This window comes from Dendrobates tinctorius, unplaced genomic scaffold, assembly GCF_039654945.1.
Source record: "Dendrobates tinctorius isolate UK_male_01 unplaced genomic scaffold, ASM3965494v1 ptg000129l, whole genome shotgun sequence".
Lineage (NCBI taxonomy): Eukaryota > Metazoa > Chordata > Amphibia > Anura > Dendrobatidae > Dendrobates > Dendrobates tinctorius.
In genome coordinates, this window is record NW_027361797.1 from 22,701,450 (window position 1) to 22,723,028 (window position 21,579).

At 45.5% G+C, this 21,579-nt stretch overlaps 1 protein-coding gene across 4 annotated transcripts in view; it reads left to right on the forward strand.

Annotated features, from left to right (window-relative positions):
- CLEC16A (C-type lectin domain containing 16A) overlaps positions 1 to 21,579 on the forward strand; it is a 411,773-nt gene that overhangs the window by 291,963 nt on the left and 98,231 nt on the right. For 3 of the 4 annotated variants that reach the window (XM_073542856.1, XM_073542853.1, XM_073542854.1), the window contains exon 21: positions 11,592 to 11,756. In XM_073542856.1, the coding sequence (XP_073398957.1) occupies positions 11,592 to 11,756 (165 nt within the window). Of the gene's footprint in view, positions 1 to 11,591; positions 11,757 to 14,688; positions 15,529 to 21,579 lie in introns of those variants that run through there. The other variant, XM_073542855.1, reaches the window with a different exon arrangement.

The following is a 21,579-nucleotide window of genomic DNA, read 5'->3' on the forward strand; positions in this document are numbered from 1 at the left end:
ATTTACGATGACCCGAGCCTTAGGCTTCATGTATAAAATATTAACCCATTTTTGAAATCTATCACCAAATCCATACCGCTGCAAACATGCACGAAGAATAGGCCATTCTAGCGAGTCAAAGGCCTTGGTCGCATCCAGCAATGCCAATGCCCATTCATTATCTGGTACCAGAGAGTTATATTGGACCACTGATTGGACACGTCTGATGTTTATGGAGGTGCTCTTCCCAGGCATAAATCCTGTCTGATCAGGGTGTACAAGATCTAATATAACCGAATTCACTCTTTTGGCCAAAATTTTTGTAAAAATTTTATAATCCACATTTACTAGTGATATAGGCCTGTAAGATCCACAATCTAATGGGTCCTTCCCCTCCTTTTTAAGAACTATTATATTGGCCTCATAAAGGACTCCGGCATGCATCCCCCCTCCCAGATCCTACGAAACACTGCCAACAAAAGGGGTGCCAGTATATCCTGATATTTCCTATATAACTCCACAGGAAATCCATCAGGCCCAGGGGCCTTCCCAGAGGCCATGTCTTTTATGGCATCCTCCACCTCCTCCAAAGTAAACTCTGCATCCATAATGGCCCATTGGGAAGGACTCCGTACAGGGAACTCCACATCTAACAAATAATCTAGACACTCCGGGACACCCATATCGGTCCTAGAATTGTATAGTGAGCCATAATAGTCAGAAAAGCACCTCAGTATCTCCTCGGTTGAGGAAACCAAAGTACCTCCCGACTCACGAATCTAAAGGATAGTGATAGTTGCATTATGCTGTCGTACTAAGTAGGCCAGAAATTTGCTTGCCTGATTCCCCATTTCAAAATAAGATTGCCGGGCAAAAAATAATTTACGTTTTGTCTTGGTGTCAGTGTATTGAGTATATAACCTTTGGGCGGTCAGCCATTCTACCCTATTACTGTTAGTTTGATCCGATATATAGGCTGCCTCCGAGTCCTTCAGACGTCGCTCCATCTCGCCATCTTCTTCCGATGTCACCCGCTTAATGTGTGAGATCGTAGAGGATAGACAGCCCCGTAGATAGGCTTTAAGAGCATCCCAAAATATATTGATATTTCGGGGCTCGGGGTGGGAAGAGACGAAGCAACATAACTGATCTTTCGTTCTATCAGGGGGTGTTAGCAATTTTAAGCAAAAAGGGTTTGCTTCCATGCTATCCTATTAGTCGGTGGCCCATATTTAAGCTTGAGAATAACTGGACTATGATCCGAAATCCCCCTGCTTCCATGTTTAATATCATCCACCCATGCTGCCAAACTAATGGACACAAAAATGTAGTCTATGCGAGACAGAGCGTTTAGTGGAGGAGTGGCAAGTATATTCCCTAGTCTCTGGATGGCGCACCCTCCATAGATCCAGCCACCCACTACCCGCCATGAACTGTGACAGTTGGGATGTGCCCGATGGGGGGACCCCACCCTGTGTTCCATCGCCCAGTCTCAATTTATCAAGATGGCCATTCATGACCAAGTTAAAATCTCCCATGCAGATGACATGTGCGTCTGGATAATTTAAAGCAAAGCTCAATGCTTTCTGGATAATAGATATATTGGCCTGAGGGGGATTATAAATACAAAGAATGACATATTTGAGAGTTAATCAGCGCATGTACGAATACAAATCGTCCCTCCGGGCCTCCCTGACCTCCCACCGAACATCTTTATGAATCAACAGTGAAACTCCCCTTGAGTAGCTGGTGTGAAAAGCATGTAGATACCACTGCACCCACGGTTTCTGTACACACCGAACCGTATCCCTGGTCAGGTGCGTCTCTACCTGAGCCACAATGTGAGGTCGGTAATGTCTAATCTGTGAGAACACCTTAATTTTCTTTCGAGGGGTTTTAATACCTCTTACATTCCAGGTCATACAAATCAGCTCAGAACCCATTCCCTTCCGTCTGTATATTAATCATAGAGGTGCCCAATCCAGATGCATAGACCCCACACATATAACAGAATTTGACGTCGGCTGCGGCCTCCAACTAAACAACTATAAAAATTAAGACTTTTGAAAAAGAAAAAGCAAAACAGGAACCTAATAACATAGGCGTACAGTCTTACGCCCCCATCAAAAAATAAACAAGGGGATACCATCACTGAGCTCAGTGTCCGGTACAGCTGGTATCTGGGAACTCGCCGAGAGAGCTCCAATTAGAACGTTAAGTGAGTGGATCTGAAGTAATAACCGCCACATTAGGATTCTTTCGCGGGGGGACCCCCGTGAGATCGCAGCCACTCAGCCGCTTCCGCCGGATGTGTAAAAAATACGGAGGAACCCTCATGAGCGACTCAAAGTCGGGCCGGATATATCATCGAATATATAATGTTCCTGTCTCTGAGCCGTTTCTTGACCTCGGTGAATTGTGCTAGCTGTTTCTGCAGTTCCATGGAGAAATCTGGGAAGATGGAAATGACAGCACTATCAAACTTAATCGGACTTTTCTGCCGCGCAAGTCGCAGAATGGTGTCTCTGTCCTTACAATTGAGCAAGCGTGCCAGGAAAGGTCAAGGTGGAGCCCCCGGAGGCAGTGGTCTTGTAGGGACCCTGTGAGCTCTTTCAACAGCGAGCATAGAGGAGACCTCATCCCCCAGGGAGGTCTTAAGCCAATCTTCCAAAAACTGCTCAGGATGCTGACCTTCCGAGCGCTCAGGCAGACCAACGATACGGATATTATTCCGGCGCATTCTGTTTTCCAAATCATCCGCCTTTTGCTTCCAAGCGTTCATGGAGCCCACCACCTTTGTTAATTTGGCTTCCATGGGTGTAATGGTATCTTCTACCCTGGACAATCTTGTCTCCACCTCTGTAATGCGCCCTTTCATGGCCTGCATATCCTGACGGAGTCTCCCCACCTCCGTATAAACATCCTCGATTTTCTCCGTCAGGGATGTCCTGGTCAAGGAGATAGTCTGCATCAATTGCTCAGACGCTTGTTTAAGGGTCAATTCCTCCTGTTCCGTCTCCTCCTCACCCACAGACTGGCGATTTTTGCGCTGAGCTTGGGAGGTGGTGCTCCTACTATGTTGTGCACTTTCAGCGGGGTCCGGTCTAGCAAACTCCTTTAATTTCTCCACTGCCATTCCCGACCCTTTTAATCGGCTCATGATTGTCTGCAGCGTGGTTAGACTGAGCAGCCAGAAATATGCGGTCTAGGTGTCGCCCACCAGAGAAGGTGCAGCAGGGCTGGAAACAGTCGATTATGTAGCAAGCTGCAGCAGGATTCCTCTGAGAATGTGGGGACAACGATTAGGTGCAGTGCTAATCTTTATGGCCAGGGGAAGGAGAGGGGGGGGGGGCCCCCACGAAAGCAGCTGCAGTAGGAGAGGGGGCGCAGTGATCAAGTGTAGGGAGGGAATATCGCGCAGGGCCCACTTTTTCAGGGCACTCACCGCGCGTGTCTTCCCGCTGTCTGTCGGTGTCTTCACTGCCTGGCGGCGGTGCAGCAACGTGACCCGGCGCTGCAGCTCTCTGTGTCTGAGCCGCGCGCCCAAGATGGCCGCCACCTCGTGAGGAAGCCGGCCGCCCGCTCTTGCCTCCCGGGTCGCCCGCTCTCACAAGCTGCCCCAACCTGCCGCGGGATACTCCGGGTGTCCCGGTGTCTCAGAAGGTCCAGCTAAGCGCAGGTAAGCCGCAGGAAGGGGGTCTTCAGCTCAGGATTCATCAGGATGCTGCGGAGCTCTCTTCACAGGCGTCCTCTCACGGCATAGCCACGCCCCCAACTTTTCTAAATTAGTCATTAAAAATAATAAGTTACTATTTTGCTACTACAGAGTATCTGTAAATCTTTTATCTAGCTGCCTGTGCTGCAAAAATGTTACAAAGCCATCAAAGCTCCTGCTCCAAACAACTTACTGCTTCACCTTTACTTCTGTCAGTGTTAGAGATAGCATTGGGGGGTGGGGGGTGTACATAGATCTACAGAGGAGAGGGGCGGAATGATCTTATAGGGCCAACATAATAGGCTATATTGAAGGGGAAAAGTACAGTATAAAAGCCAATGAACAGCATCCTGGATACACACAGACCTCACATCCAACTTGAACTACACGGAAGGACACTCCCACAAGAGAGAAATCTGTAACTTGAATCTGGCTGCAAACTGCATTTCAGGTCTGAAAATGAATGACGGCATGAAGGCTGAAATGTAGTGCAATTTTATTAACTAACGGTAACCACTAGTATTTCTAAACATACATTTTTTCATGTTAAAGCAGTTCATGGTCATAAAAGTGCAAGATAAGAATGGCATGTCAGCTTTCTTTAAGCAGCAATATCGCACCTGACGCTGCTCGCAGATTACGTCCTTTTAACCCGAACTCAATTACACATTACCCTGACAAATGTACATAGCGTGCTGAAAGACTATGGAGTGCTTTCTGGGTACGAGGTCAATACTAACGTGACATGCAGCTCAAGATGCCGAAGGATACCTTAAAACAAGTATCAGCCGGTACCTCCTCATATCCCTCCACCACCTGAATTGGGTGTGGTATCTTATTAAGATAAAGAGAAATAAAAAAGGAAATAATCAGCTGTTTTTTGCTGAGAACCTCATGATGTAGGGGCAGAAAACCTGTTTCTAGCGATGCGTCACTTGTAAGGCTGTGTGTTGCTGTATTTTGACAGCAGTAGATTTTCACCAGAGGACTCGTTATCTCGTGCCATGTAGTCCTCCTACACTCTGTAATCCCGCCTCCACCACTGATTGGCCGCTCTCTGTCTTTTCACAGTGTATGCAGACATCTGCCAATCAGTGGTGTGGGCGAGGTTATGCAGAACTCAGCATTCAGAGAACTGCTAGTTCTTGAACAGCTAAAAGAGTGATTTTTATCAAAACTGCAACAAGCAGCCCAGTAAGTGACACACTGCTGATATCGGGGTCTCTGTCTCTATATCATGGTGCTCTCAGATTACATAGCAAAAACCTGGTGACAGATTCCCTTCAACTATTCAGTGAAACAATTACCCTTTACACACTGTAAGAATTATGTCATTATGAATATTTCTAGGAAAAATGTCCCCAGTTTATTGATTTTTTTTTTTTTTTTTTTTTTTTTTTTCCATATTGATTTGTTGGGTCGTTCATTATTATAAATCATTCCATTTACTATAACTGCACATTTTTATAGAGCTGTAATATTAAGTAATGGCAGGCATTATAGTGTCCGTCACAGAGGTGGCATCTCATAATTATAATAGTTCTGTAAAAGCTCAAAAATGAAATGTATAATGAAAGCCTTAAATCTGGGGAAGAGCTGTCAGAATAGTTCACCAAACCATGCATGGATCGGCGAGAAAGGGACTATACATTTCAGGGTCTGAAAAATTAGTCCAATTTTCATCCAGAAAAAAATTGGACAAGTTTCATCCATATTGTCATCGGCTTACATCTATGTGTGTCCATTTTTGACATCCATATATCTGCTTTTATATCACTATAATATTCTTTTCTGAATGAACCCTAATACCTAGAGCTAAACTAAAAGTACTTTGTGTACATTGCAGATACCAAACAACTAAGTTTAGAAAATAACCCTTTAATTCCCCTATTTTCAAGGGCAAGAATGTGGGTTTTTTTGGGTTTGTCTTTTAAAACCGCACCCTTTTAGCAGTATTTCAGACAGCTGTCGTCATTTTTGAAAGAGCGTCATGGGTTAAGACAGAGGAATGACTGCAGAATACTTCATAATAGGGGCCCCAGGCATGCAGTTGCGTAGCATGAGTCGCCATCGCTGGGAGGCAAATATTTTGCACCTGAACCCGCTAACTGGACCCTTGGTTGCCCCCTTAAAACCATTAATTCCCAAGTAATTAGTTTAGAAAGTATTAATGCACTTTAATGACACCTGAAAAAGAAATTATGCCCGATGAGTGTCCCCGACAAAAGTAACACTGACACCTCTGTGCCTGGCGGTGCAATGCAGTAACGTCATTGCGTCACTTGTGCCTGGACGCTGATTTCTTGTATGCCTACAACATACAGGACGGCGAATTGGTGGTGTAGGGAGCCAATGGGTTGTTGCTCTTCCTCTATCGCCGTCATGTTTATTTTGCTACAGTTCAAAGAGGCGCTAGCCCTGTGATTTGTGGCATGTGCACTTCCATGCTTATTTGGAACAAGGGTCTCCACTTGATACATTCTAAGAATTTTGTGTACAAGAAGACTGCCCCTGAGCCTGCTTACGCTATACCACTGGAGGTATGTTCAGTATTAATGTGCCATGTCTAGTTACACTTTAGGTTTTGGTTCTCCTGCTAACATCCTGGTGTCAGATACCAGAGGACACTGTTGGTTATCTAGTGGAGTCCATGCTTCAAAAGGTCACAGCGATTCTGGTAGAATGAAAGGGTTCCAAACACTTTAGACAGGTGCTTTAGCCTTGTGTATCAATAAAACGAGCTTTTACAGCTAGTCTGAGCACTGCGGACCAATCTTGGTCCGATTTATAGTTGTCTGACTACACCCTTACCGTGACAATCAGGCCTTTGTTGTCTGTAATGAAAACCTCAAAAAGAGGAAAAAATCCTCCAAAAAATTCAGATACAAACCAAACAGGCCTAAATGCATCTGCACTAATACAGGGTGCAGCAGACCCAAGTAAAATGGCAGCTGCACAGGTGCATAAATACCAAATGAAACAGCCAGCCTACAATCAGGGATTGGCCGTGTGGTACACCAGTGCAGAAGAAATAATCCGCATGTGGCAGTGTTCACACAGGGAATGCAGGGCTTCTGGTTCACAACCTCTTAGTAACACCATATAGGGGGGCTGCCCAGTGCCAACTAGAATGCATCCCGTGTGAACAGAGGCCACAAGTTTGCAGAACCATTTGGGCCCAACTGCACCCTGAAAGAAATATAAAAAGTGTACAAAAAACATATCAATATATGTAAGGTATTGGTTGACATTGAGGCTGAGTTCACACGTGGCGTTTTTTTCGCGTTTCCGCGGCGGTTTTAACCGCGCGATTTTGCCGCGAAAACTAAGCATCCCATGCATTCCTATGGGATTCCGCAATGCTGTGTTAATGCTGCGGTTTTTACCGCGGCGGAATCGCTTCGCGGTAAAAACGCAGCATGCTCATTAATTTCGCGGAATTACGGCGATCCCGCACCCATAGGAATGCATTGTTCTGCTTACTTTCCGCATGTGGCTGTGCACACCATGCGAAAAGTAAGCAGAACATTTGCGGATGGTACCCACGGTCCGGAGGAGAGGAGACTGTCCTCCGGGCTTTGGGTACCATATCCCTGTAAAAAATAGAAATTAAAATAAAAAAAATTGTTATTCTCACCTTCCGATGTCCCACGCAGCCTTCCCGCCTCTCTCCACGCTCCCGGTCCCAGTAAGCCTTTGCGAGCGATGACGTCCGTTCTCGCGGGATCGCGAAGTCTCGCGGTCATTCGCTCGACGTCATCGCGAATGACCGCGAGGCGGCGCAATCCCACGAGAACAGACGTCATCGCGGTAATTGTCGCAAAGGATTACTGGGAGCGTGGAGAGAGGCAGGAAGGCTGCGCGGGACGTCAGAAGGTGAGAATAACAATATTTTTTTTTATTATTATTATTTTTTGCATTCTATCTTTTACTATTGATACCGCATAGGCGGCCTCAATAGTAAAAAGTTGGTCACACTCGTCAAACACTATGTTTGACGAGTGTGACCAACCTGTCAATCAGTTCTCCAAGCGATGCTCCAGATCGCTTGGAAAACGCTAGCAATTCTGCAAGCTAATTACGCTTGCAAAATGCTAGTTTTTCCGCGGGAAAATCGCGGGAATTTAAAATGCGATTTTCCCGCGGAATGGAATTCCGGAGTTCTCGCTGTAATTTCCGCAAGAGTTCCGCTACGTGTGAACCCAGCCTAAGACCTTAATACGGATGCTGGCAAACTGCGTCAAAGTTCCTTACACTTGCCATTCCTACTCTAACATGAAAACCTCAAAAAGAGGAAAAAATCTTCTAAAAAATTCAGATACAAAGCAGACAGGCCTAAATTCATCTGCACTAATACAGGGTGCAGCGGACCCAAGTTAAATGGCAGCTGCACAGGTGCATAAATACCAAATGAAACAGCCAGCCTACAATCAGGGAGTGGCCGTGTGGTACACCAGTGCAGAAGAAATAATCCGCATGTGACAGTGTTCACACAGGGAATGCAGGGCTTCTGGTTCACAACCTCTTAGTAACACCATATAGGGGGGCTGCCCAGTGCCAACTAGAATGCATCCCGTGTGAACAGAGGCCACAAGTTTGCAGAACCATTTGGGCCCAACTGCACCCTAAAAGAAATATAAAAAGTGTACAAAAAACATATCAATATATGTAAGGTATTGGTTGATATTAAGGCCTTAATACGGAAGCTGGCAAACTGCGTCAAAGTTCCTTACAATTGCCAGTCCTACTCTAACATGAAAACCTCAAAAAGAGGAAAAAATCCTCCAAAAAATTCAGATACAAACCAGACAGGCCTAAATGCATCTGCACTAATACAGGGTGCAGCGGACCAAAGTAAAATGGCAGATACCAGAGGACACTGTTGGTGATCTAGTGGAGTCCATGCTTCAAAAGGTCACAGCGATTCTGTTGGAATGAAAGGGTTCCAAACACTTTAGACAGGTGCTTTAGCCTTATGTGTATCAATAAAGCGAGCTTTTACAGCTAGTCTGAGCACTGCGGACCAATCTTGGTCCGATTTATAGTTGTCTGACTACACCCTTACCGTGTCCATCAGGCCTTTGTTGTCGGTAAGCCTAGGTGCCAACATTTCTATTTTTCTACACTTCCGCTCCAGCTCACAGTCCAACTCCTTTATAAATTGCCTATAATTAGTAAGGACAAATTTACGTTTGTATATGATATCCTCTTGATCACTGGGGTTAAGTTGATAGAAAATATATATATATATATATATATATATATATATATATATATATATATATATATATATATATATTATAATTTCTAAATCTAAATTCCAATGTTGGTCATCACTAAATTAACCAATACCAATATTAGTAAGAGTTAATTTTTTAAAGCTGAAGTTGGTACATTTCTACCAACTCCAACTTGATCCAAACCCCGGTCTCTGACACCGACGACATTGCTGGTGTCAGCCAGACTGTTTTTATCTAGAACGAGAAATTTATTTCAAATGTTTTTCTTTTGTTTCTTTCTTACCATCAAAATTTCTGTCTGAACTGTTGGGCTGGAATTTTAGATTCTCACATGTATTAGTCACGTACATTGATACATGTCCAATTCTAAATAAAACCAAGAGGTCTTTGTGCAAGCCAAGCGTTCAGATCATTTTGGGAAGGGAGTTTTTCTACATATTCCAGTTTCTTTCCACCCCCCCAAAAAAAAATAGTATCTGGAGCCAGCTGGATTCCTACGGAACTGGTGGTTAAATGTGAGAGAAGGAAATTATATTGAGGAACATGGACCTACGAATATAATTACATAGGTGTACTGTGCACGCCTCTCTGGAGTTCTGCCTTGGTTCCGGAAATTGTCTGCTCTGTTCGGAGCTCACGGGGACCACTGCAGCCAGTGATTGGCTGTAATAATCAGGTGACTAGAAGAGCATCATTAGAGAAACATCCAATCATTGGCCCTGACTGCTGTAGCGGTCTTGGTGAGAACCAAATGGAGCAGAGACATCTGGATGGCCTGCCCCTAAAGCAGTGGGAGAAAGGTGTAGAGGTGAGTTTACCTTTTATTGTTTAAAAACTGCTCATGTATAGAAAAAAAATCTTCAAGTGATTGACAACCTTTTTAACAAGCAGATCAAGAATATGTGAAGTTAAGAGTATGTGTTTATCTAATGTAGGGACATTTTTATATATAATATATATTTTCACAATTTACTGTAATTTGCACTGTATGACTTCCTATTAATTCAGGATTTGTTTTTTGTAACTTAGAGAAGTGACCTCGGAGTTGTAGTCCTACTGCTTTTATTAATGGTTTCACTTCTATCAAGAATTGGCCTGTAGCCTGGCTTTATAAGATACTGGAAATATATGCAAAGTCAATGTTCATTAAATGAGGACTGATATCATATCGCATTTGTAAAAGTCTTTGTTTTAATACGTTTGCGGAGAATAGTTCCACCATCTACTATATAATTGTCTAATTCTGTCTGTCTGTCTGTAATGGAAATCCTGCCTTGCTGATTGGTCGCAGCCTAACTGCCGCGACCAATCAGCGACAGTTGCTTAGTCGTTGTGGCAACACGGCTGCATTGCTTATTGTACAGGCACATTACAGCCGTTAAAGGCATCACTGCTGCGTCGCTCATTACACAGGCACAGTCCTGTACATATTCTGGAGGACAATACATTAGGTAACAGCTGAAAAGTGACTGCAGCTCTGGGTGTAACTGGAGTACAATACATTAGGTAACAGCAGAAAAGTGACTGCAGCTCTGGGTGTAACAGGAGTATAATACATTAGGTAAGAGCAGAACGGTGACTGCAGCTCTGGGTGTAACTGTACTACAATACATCAGGTAAAAGCAGAACAGTGACTGCAGCTCTGGGTGTAACTTGCGTACAATACATTAGATAACAGCAGAACAGTGACAGCAGCTCTGGGTGTAACTGGAGTACAATACATTAGGTAACAGCAGAAAAGTGACTGCAGATCTGGGTATAACTGGAGTACATTACATTAGGTAACAGCAGAAAAGTGACTGCAGATCTGGGTGTAACTGGAGTACATTACATTAGTTAACAGCAGAACAGTGACAGCAGCTCCGGGTGTAACATGAGTATAATACACTAGATGGTGGCCCGATTCTATCGCCCTAGTCTCTGTTAAAATAAAAAATAGTTATATACTCACCTTTCGACGGCCCCCGGACTCTGTCCCGCCTCTCACCAAGCTCCCGGCATCTTCCGGTCCCAGTAATGATTAGCGAGAAGGGCCGGAGATGACGTCACTCTTGCGAGAGCGCGACGTCATCAGCGGTGTTTCGCACAAAGCATTACTGGGACCGGAAGATGCCGGGAGCGTGGTGAGAGGAGGGACAGAGTTCGGGGGCCGTCGGAAGGTGAGTATATCACTATTTTTTATTTTAACAGAGACTCTAGTATACCTGATGCGATAGAATCGGGCCACCATCTAGTTTATTTTATACATCTTAAAGGGAATCCCAAAAGGAGGATCCCTTTTAATAACTCAAAAAAATTAGCTCAAAAATTTCTTAATATAATATTTCAAAATTTATTTTCTAAACCAGAAAATTCTGGGACAACATTTTTTAACCAACAAGTGACCTGTGTTCTTCTATGTTCATCTGAATGTTCAGATCTGTAGAGGTGAAATGAAAGTCCACTATAGTCGTGATTCCCCCCCCCCCCCCTCAATGCACCTCATTTTAATGATGAATCAATAAAAGAATGTGAATGTCCAAGCAGCTTCATTCTGTGTCAGCCTATGGGCAAAATTAGTAAAGATTTGAGGTTTTTCCTCAGCTACTACACCCCTAAATTGGGTAGAAGTCATCCATGACAAAGCCGGTAATTGCCGTTTTTCTCACCTTTTCCAGCTCTTTTAGATCTACCAGTCCAGCCTTCTAAAGAAGTGATTGGTTTTGGACATAGTTCTTCATCAGCTCAGCATCTTCCCTTCCGGTTTTATGAACAATCTCGCCGTGTTGGGAATGACCCCACCGTACAGCGCTCTGTCTTTGCGTCCGTTGACAAAGTACCAGGTATGGTCAAAAGAAGATGATCTATTTTCATTGCTTAAAAAAATCTAGTTTCGAAGTTGGTTGTAGTCCCTCCTTATCTACCTTCTTAATGGTCTATCCTCACTTGCATTTATATACCAGCTTCAGTACATAACTGACATAATACCTTTTAAAGTCGTCTATATTTGCTTTATATTGCCTCCATAGTGTTATCGGAATTCTTTGTTGTTGAAGTTTTGGCAAAAAAACAGATATTTCACATCCCACCATAAACTACAGTAGGGAGAGCCAACTTCATGCACCGACTCTTGAGTTCTAAATATGTGGTACAAGAGATCGGTTGAGGGCCACATAGGAAGGCATCCCATGCCAAACAGGGAATTCTGCCATACATGCATGTAGGTCTCACTATGGTGGATTTTGTGAGTTGTCGACAACTTAGGATTGCGTTGATTCTATAAAACTACAATGAAGATAGTTGCACACATGCATGGCCACGGCTCTCGCTCATCTACTCCTTACTGGAGTGTCACACAGGTGCCAAAAGACCCCCATTTTGTCGATATGGATCTATCAGTGCTTACCAGTCCCTGATCCCATCTATCTGACGCTCATTTCTGTGATCAGATGGTTGTGGGCCACACAATGTTGTTGCATGCTGCATGTGGCCTCCGTGCCAAAGGTTCTGCACCCCTGTGTTAGGGCAAAGTGGTCTACATCTGATCGGCCAACTGTCATATGTGTCTAAAAAATAAAAAAAAATAAAAAATTCTTCCCTAACAGATGACTTTCTGAGAACGAAGCATTAAGCACATTAATGCCATTGCCCAAACTTTTTGTTGTCACGAGACAGGCGGCCACCACATCTGTCTGGCTACTGCCTACTGCTCTCTCCTTATTGAAAACCTATTATGGGGGGATTTGGTAGAGTGGATGACGTCAGCCAAGCAAGCATTTCAATTAGGGAAAGGGTCTGATGCTTGGGGAGCTTCTCTTTTCAGGTTCACTTTAGTGTTTCTGTTTTGTCTTCTATAGCGGATTTTTTTCGTCCGCTATATATACTTCTTCATAGCTATGTACTCCGGTCTTATCAAAATAAAACTGGAGAAGCAGGATGTAGAGTTTCAGTAATTACATCATCACAAATCCCTGGCATGTCTCCAAGCGTGCGGTGAAGGATGACCTCGTGCAGCGTGTCTGACTTGTAACTCATCCAGCATTTCTGGAGAAATTAATAGCAACGACAGAAAATACTCCTTGATGTGTCTGCTAGAATTCTGAACATCTCTAAATCGCCTCGAGAGATCTCATTCACTCGTTCACAAATGTAGCTACTGAACGAAGAACATGACTGGAGTTATATGAATACTAACAACCCAAAAATAACAGGAGTCACAAAGAACATTACACGTGATCCTGATCCATATATGCAATATAGGTAGCTCTGTGACAGTGTGTGCAGGTCAAAAGAAATTGAGAAAAATAATGGCTGGTTCGAAAAATTAAAAGTGATACTCACCTGACCTATCCCGCATAGCTCTCATGTACCCAGTCCCCAATGGTCTCTACCATCTTGTCTCATTTTACCACTGAGGCCACTAAATGACTGAGAAGACATTTCCTATGTGTCGAGGCAGAACCAGGAGGTCTTAAAGGGATTTTGACACCAGGTATGATCTAGGGGCACAGTCCCTGATTCCAGAGATATATCACTTAGGCCGGTTTCACATTTGCGCTTTATGAGGCAGCGACGGCCTGCGCACGGCCGCCGCTAAGCCCCGCCCCCTGCCGGCTCCCTGCCCGCCCCATCCGGTCATCGCCGTCTACTAGCGCACATGGACGCTTGCGATCTGCGCACCCTATCTTTAGCATAGGGTGCGCAAATCGTGCGCTGGCCGTGCACTAGCAGGATTTTGCCATACGCTGCACACTTTTGAAGGTGCGCCGAAATGCAACATGCTGCGTTCGGCGCACACGGGCGCACCTTCAAAAGTGTGCAGCGCACGGCAAAATCCTGCTAGCGCCCGGCCAGCGCAAGATATGCGCACCCTATGCTAAAGATAGGGTGCGCAGATCACAAAGCATCCATGTGCGCTAGTAGGCGGCGATGACTGGATGGGGCGGGCAGGGGGCGGGGCTTAGCGGCGACCGTGCGCAGGCCGTCGCTGCACCATAAAGCGCAAATGTGAAACCGACCATACTGGATCCTTTCAAAACTGCAGCAAGCAGCCCATAGTCTCTGCTCCTGCTTCATGCTGCTCTCAGATGAGATAACAAAAACCTGCTGACAGATCCCTTTAAGGCTAGTTTCACACTAGCGTTCGGCAGAGCTGTGTAGTTCCTCCATTAAGCCCCGCCCACTGCCGCACCTCTTCTTTCAGCTTTGTCTACGTCGGCATGTGTCCTGCGTACCCTATCTTTAACATTGGGTATGCAGGCCATGTGAATGTATGCGGTTGACTGCGCATGTGTCATTTTGAACAACTACAAAATGCAACATGTTGCGTTCGCCGCAGGCATCCGCATACATTCGCATGGCCTTGCGTACCCAGTGTTAAAGATAGGGTATGCAGGACACATGCTGACGTAGGCGGAGCTGAAGGAAGAGGTGTGGCAGTGGGCGGGACTTAACGGAAGAACTACGCAGCTCTGCCAAACACTAGTGTCAAACTATCCTAAGGCTACGTTAAGTATTTGGTCAGTATTTCACATCAGTATTTGGAAGCCAAAATTAGGTGAAAAATGGGGAAGTGGTGATGTGTTTCTGCTATACTTTTCCTCGCTTCCTCTCTTGGTTTTGACTTACAAATACTGACCAAATACTGTACGTGTGAACGTGGCCTAAGGGCGAGTATTTCTACTTGTAGTACTATTTTTCTTTTTCGTTGCGCCAGTCTAAGAATAAGACTTTTAGCAAAACATTTCTCCACTAAATATCCCTTTTTTTTTCTAGTAACACGGCACAATACATGATTGTTCTTCACAGAGGAGCATACTACGTGACTTGGGAGTCTCTGGAGTGTAGTACAAGTCTACAGAAATCCATGTGGGTTCCTTAATGGTCGTGTAGTACCTTCCAAATAAGAAAATGAGCTTAGCCAGGCGAGAAACAAGTTTTGAAGAAGGGGTCAGGTGTGGAAGAGGAAATTGACTGGTCTCACTCAGACTGTTGCATGTCCCGTTTTTGTAGCCTTCAGGCATTGCCATCTTGGGTTCTATTTGCATGGAGCTTGGATGATCCCCCACTCTTTCCTTTCATTCCAGTGTGTCTGTGGCATTTTACATCCAAAAACCGCACTGACAAACCATATTCTGTTGTGGTTTGCGTGTGCACATCAGCCACTACACTACGTGTGGCCTCACCCATAAAGTAGATGAACATATAATTTATGACATATTTACTTGTCTTCTTGGGAGGACCTTGCCAGACTTTATTCTGTGGCTTTTTAACTTTCCTCTTGAGGGACTTATAATTATTGTTACCATTTAGTTTCCGCTGGACATTCAGCAGTCAACTGATTTCCCAACATCAAAAAGCAAGATCACATTTCTTCTTCTGTAGCTCTTCCCAACTCTGCGCAAGGTTAACCCTAAAGACGAATGTTCACTATGAGCACAACTAGTACATTGATTTCTGTGTATTTTATTGTATCTTGATATTCAGAGACAAGATTTGGGTCTTCACGTTATGTAAAGAACAAGTGGGTGATATTGCACTTTTGTTGCAGCTTTTGTTTTCTTTCTTTATGCGTTTTGTTCATTTTGGAAGATTTAATAAATGTATTTTGTATTATTTGGCTTCTTGATTTGTTATAATTGAGTACCTAGCGTCTTTTATCAGACCCCACCACGCTCCAGTTACAATTTTTAACAATTTGTGTTACTACGTGTGAATAGTTAAACTGGCCTGTTTATTTTTGAGAGTGAGAAGCGGACAAAAACGTAATTTATACTATATAGATTTCATTTGTAAAGAAAAACACTGACGGATAGATCAGACTTTTTGGAGCCTTTCAGTTTCTTCACTTTCCATAGATATTTTCCAGAAGTGTCATATAGGGAGTTATGGAGCTGAGAAATTGCAGAAAACAGAAAATTGGGATTTTGAGTATCTGCACTTTTACTATTTCATTTTTTTGTCTATATATGGCTGTATATAGTCTCTGTAAATATATTATTGTTTCTACTGCTTTTACTTGCTGCTACGCTGTGAAGGTTGTGAACTATGGCATAAAAGTCATTTAAAGCACCACTTCAGCTGTTTTTGTCTCACCACTGGAATGGCGCTTTAAATGTAAGTCCCCTGACCCCGGTCATAAACTCAGCCTCCGGCGTCTTCCCCGGTTTTTGTTTTTTTTTTGCACTGCTCCTGTCCTGTGACGACATCTTGTTGGTGCAGCCTCTGACTGGCCAGAAGTCAGACCCTACGTTACAAGCTCTCAGTACAAGTCGATGAAAGCCAGAGTGAAGCCAGCAGAACGAGGTTCTCATAGACTTGTATTGGAAAGTGAACCTCTGCGCCGCTCCATGAAATACTGGAGCTGCCGACCGGTCAGTTTTCTCTGGGGACACACAGCAGCTATGCTGCAAAACAATGATGGCGGCTGAAGGTGAATATGAGACGGGGCAGGGGACTTGCATTTAAAGCACCACTCCAGCAGTGCAACAAAAAACAAAGCTGGAGTGGCACTTTAATATGTTTTTTAGATCCCAGAATTTTGCAGGGGGGGGATTTCTGAATGACCAGCATCAATATTAGATAACAAATTTCTAAAATAGTAAGTTAAAGTTAGTTCTCCTCCATAAACTTCTATAAAAAAATAAAACCTTTCCATTTTCAATTCCATAAACCACCATCCCTGTGACACTTTTTTGTAGCCTAATCCTTTCTACTGGATATACTTTTTTGACCTTTGGTCTTCTAGATGGAATTGTGGCATCAGCCATGATCGGTGTTGACACCGACCATGGCTGTTTAACCCCTCAGACGCAGCTCTCGATAGTGGCTACGGCACATAGATGGTGAACAGATCATGGGGGCTCCTTCTTTAACCCCATCAGCACCCTGAGATTATGATTGTGTGGTCATGATGGCTGCCTTGACAATTCACGGCCAAATAGTGGCCTCAGATCTTGGCAACATTTAGGTGGTAAAGGGACAATGTTTCATTCCTGGTTTGCCACTTTGTGTTAATTCCTGAAAAGCACCTGAAGAGTTAATTATCTTTTGTAATATGATGAGGGGAGCTGATTTTAAAATCTTATCACTTTTGGGGGTTTTCCAATACATCGGTCCACCATGCAACGCTTTTACTACGATGGTCACAAATGCCAACAACATGTGAACGCAGTCTAATGCTACTTTTCTTAACAGAACCACACAACCCAGAGCATGTAAAGCAAATAAGATGAGAACCAGTTATAAATATCTACAGCCAGGAGTATAACGTTCAGCCTACTGTATTCATGGTAATGGTCTATTGCCCTAAACTGCTAAATATGTATCGTTTTTCTAATTTGACCTAATAGAGAGGACCTGGCCCCATACTGTGATGCCATTACATAGTATGACGACAGATGGATCCCTTTAATAAGAACAATAGGGGGTAATCTAATTATCTAAGCAGTTTATATAACAGATATGTTGACTATGTAATAGATTGTTAAAAGAGGTGAGCTAGCTGGTGCTATTTCTTCTTATATTTTATGGTTCTGTGTATTGCAAATTAGGAATGAGTCATACAAAGGACACTTTCTTTAATGCTTAAGAGTATCTTGGGTGCGTATGTTTTTTAATCATAATTCAAAATAATTTCAGTTGTAATTTTGGAACTGTGTCGTGTGTTATTACAGTGGGTGAAGAAGTTGCCGTCTCACACAGGCTGTTGTACTGTGGGGCACCCAAAGGCCTTACTGCCATAAGAGGACAGCTGCAATTTCGTATTTAAAGAAGCACTCCTGACCAAAAAAAATATACCCTACACCTTTCTAAATACATATACAATTTAGTGTAGTTATATTAAAATACTTGCCAATCGCTGACTTCTCCAGTTTCCAGCACAGCTCGGGTACTCTGCAAATCATACTTGCCGGATCACACTGAAGTTTATGTATGGCCCAGAAGTCATAATCAAGGTATAAGTCTTGAAGCCTTGTTCTGAAACTCCATAGGCTTGCTTTAATGAAACTATTTCGCACAGCAGTTCCTGTGAAAGCCAGTAAGAGAGCCCCAGAAGAGGACCAGAGCACTGCTCGAAACTAGATAAGACGGCGATTGGTAAGTATTTTAGTTCAACTACACAAGACTATGCTAAAAACTTATTTAGAAAGGTTTAAGGGATAACATTTTTGTTGGAACTGTTCCTTAAATTATGTGGCCATTGACAGTTCATTAATCTATATGCTTTGTAGATGTTGTGTATAGAGTGGTAGAGCAAATGCTTTTTGGTCCTCCATACCTGATAGTTTAAAAATATATTGTATTTTTTGGATTATAAGACGCACCTTTTTTTCTCCAAAATTTGGGAGTAAAAAGGGGGTGGGTCTTTTATTCCAAATGTTTCTCCTTCGCCTCATTGGGGGACACAGGTACTGAGGGTGTATGCTACTGCCGCCTGGAGGCTGACACTAAGTGAAATAGAGGTTAGCTCCTCCTCCGCCGTATACACCTTCGCCCCGATTGCGGGCGGAAACCAGTTCATGCTTAGTGTCCGTTGGAGGCACACATCTGTTTTTTCTGCAGACTTTTTTTTTTTTTTTTTCCTTTTTTCTGTGAAGAGACAGGGGCGACGGACCCTATTGAAAGGGTCCGATCTCCCCAAACCAATAACGGGCGAGCACGTGCGAGTGTCGCCTCCACGTATCCTCTCCCACAACGTGGGACATGATGCCAGACTTAGCCCTAACCACCCTAAGTTATTGAAACCCTAGGCTGTACAGAGGCACAAGCATAGGCCGTGCGGCCCCCACTGCTTCACCAATGCTAGACTGCGGTGCTGCAAGGCGGCGGACGGTCCCTCTCCTCACCTTTGAGTTAGATGGAGCTAGGGTGCCTGCACAGTCCTATATGTGGCCCCCCTCCCCTCTACCTGAGCTGGAAGCTGAAGCATCGTCACGGAGGGGATGGCCTGGGACGGCTCCTGCAGCAGCGTCCACAGGGCTGGAGCCGTTAGCCTTGTCTGGCGAAGGTAGTCGTTCCTCCCCCCCCCCCCCCGGTGCTAACGGCGGCGTGTCCTGACGTCGGCCATGTATCCTCGGCTGGCGGTCGGTGGCGCCCCCCCACCTCCGTCGCCTCCAGAGGCTGAAAATCCAGCCCGCGGCTTTGGCCGGTGCAAGGCCGCGGGCGGAAGTCCGCCTCCCTTCTTCACATCACTTCCGGCAGCCTGCCCCCCATGGCCTGGGCAGGCGCCGAAGAAATTGAGCCCCCGGCTTAGGACCAGCGCTAGGCCTCAACCGGGAGTACCGCCCAGGACGCCTCTTCTTCCGACGGCCCACCCGCAGCTGAGGCGCGCGCGCTTCTTTGAGTGGAGCAACGCCCGGCACTTCCAGGACACGTGGGGGGCACAGGACTGGGTTAAGTGCTGCACCCCAACCCGAGAGGCCACGCTACGGGTAAACGAGGAGTACGCCTCCTCCCCCCCCCCCCCCCCCAGTCCCAAGTAAAATAGCATATGTGGTTACAAAAGTGGCACATGAAAAACAGCAGGGCAATGGTAAACAGTGCTCCTAGATAGATAACATGGTGGATATAGCATAAAGCCCGGTTTTGCAAATGGTTATAAGTAACATATGGTCACAGGAGAAGAGCCACCAAGGGCTAACAGTAAATAGATGGCCAGCAAAAAAATAAGTAAAGGGAAAATTCCATATCTGATCACCCAGGTAAAGATTGTAACTATATAAAGCCCATGTGACCAAAGGAATGAATCAAGCACATACCAGGAGAAAGGAGACACTGAACACCACACTCTGCAAACCCCAACACGCGTTTCGGATAAAGTTCCTTCTTCAGGGGGTGTCACTAATTCCTAAGGGGGAGTACTAATGCCTGGTAGATACAGCATGTGCGGAAAAGCGAAGACACGCACTTTCCTATACGCAGCATGCATCTCGTCGGGCAGCTTTTCCACTGGCGCATCGCAAGCGACTGCGAAGCCTGCTATTCCGAACGCGCCCAGGAGCCCTCACCTGCGACCAAGCCCAGTGTTCCAAGTCCCCCAGAATGGGCCCTATCACTGATGCAGTCTATGACGTCACTTATAAGAGCAATCGAGTTCCTTCGCGCCCCAGATAGGGGCAGGGATAGTGGCTCGCCTGTCTTAGAGGGGTCCTCCACCTCACAGGAGCCTCCGGCCTGCAGGGGCCGCTCTCACTCCAGGCAGACGCGGGGGAAACGAACCCACATGGCATCTCTCGGTCCATCCGGTGCCTCAGCATCCGTGAGTTCTGCTTCTCGCTCTCCTTCACCAGCAGTCGAGAGCGAGCAAAGTTCAGATTATGACTCGGATGAACCCCTGGACCTAGATACCCCGGGTTGTCGAGAAACAGTGGACAGCCTCATCGAAGCCGTCAATCAGACTCTGGGGATTGAGGATGATTCCTCCCTGGCTTCAGGCCATAAGGTGTCATTTAAGCGAGCTAAGCGGCCGCATAGAGTGTTTTGCTCTCACCCAGAGTTCGAGGACATAGTGCAATGACACAGGGAACGGCCAGACAGACGTTTCTCAGGCCAGAAGGTGCTGGAAGCGAGGTATCCGTTTGCCCCGGATCTCTGTAAAAAATAGACGGAATCCCCAACGGTGGATCCACCCGTGTCACGCTTGGCCTCTAAAACCCTGTTATCCGTACCTAGCAGTTCTTCTGTTAAGGATCCCATTGATCGTTTCAAAGAGAGCTTGGCTCGCTCAGTTTTTGAAGCATCAGGATCAGCACTCTCTCCCTCGTTCGCGGCAATGTGGGTAGCAAAGCCCATGATTTCATGGTCAGAATCATTGAACAGAGCCTTGCAGGATAGGGACCTACCTGCAGTGGTATCAGAGATCGCAAGTCAGATCGCTATGGCCAGGGATTACTTAATGCTTCTTTGGATGCGGCCAATTGCGTGGCACTTGCTGCCGCAAACGCAATTTCCATTAGGAGAGCTTTATGGTTAAGGACATGGCGGGCCGATTCAACCCCCAAGAAGTCCTTGACTTCTCTACCTTATCAGTGCAGCTGCCTATTTGGAGAGAAGTTAGACTAGCTCATCTCCGACGCTACAGGATGGAAGAGCAGTTTTCTCCCTCAACAAAAGGTCAATCTGCTGTTTCGCCACCAGTTTCAGGCACCGTTTCGGGCCTTTCGCAACCCCGGGTGGACTACAGCGGCCAATTCCGTCACTTCAGGTCGCCCCAACCAGGATAGGGATTGACAAGTCTCATATAGAGCCAACCCGTTAGGGAGAATGCGTGCTCACCAGCCCAGGTCGAGGGGAACCAGGTCCCAAAGATCTTCAGCCAAATGACTCGAGGCATTTTTTCGGTGCCCATGTTTGTCGCTCGGTCCCGGGACCCGCAGGCGATCGCCATGGATGCATTGGTTCTGCCATGGAACCAGTTTCTCCTCCCATACTTATTCCCCCGGCTGCTACTACTTCCAAGGGTCTTCAAGAAGATCAAAACAGAGGGTGTTCCAGTGATTCTGCTGGCCCCAGACTGGCCCCGTCGAGCGTGGTACGCAGATCTAGTGCAGCTGCTCGCCGACATTCCTTGGCGACTGCCAGAGCGCCCAGATCTTCTGTCCCAGGGCCCGATCTTCCACCTGAGCTCAGGGGCCCTGTGTTTGATAGCATGGCCGTTGAATCTTG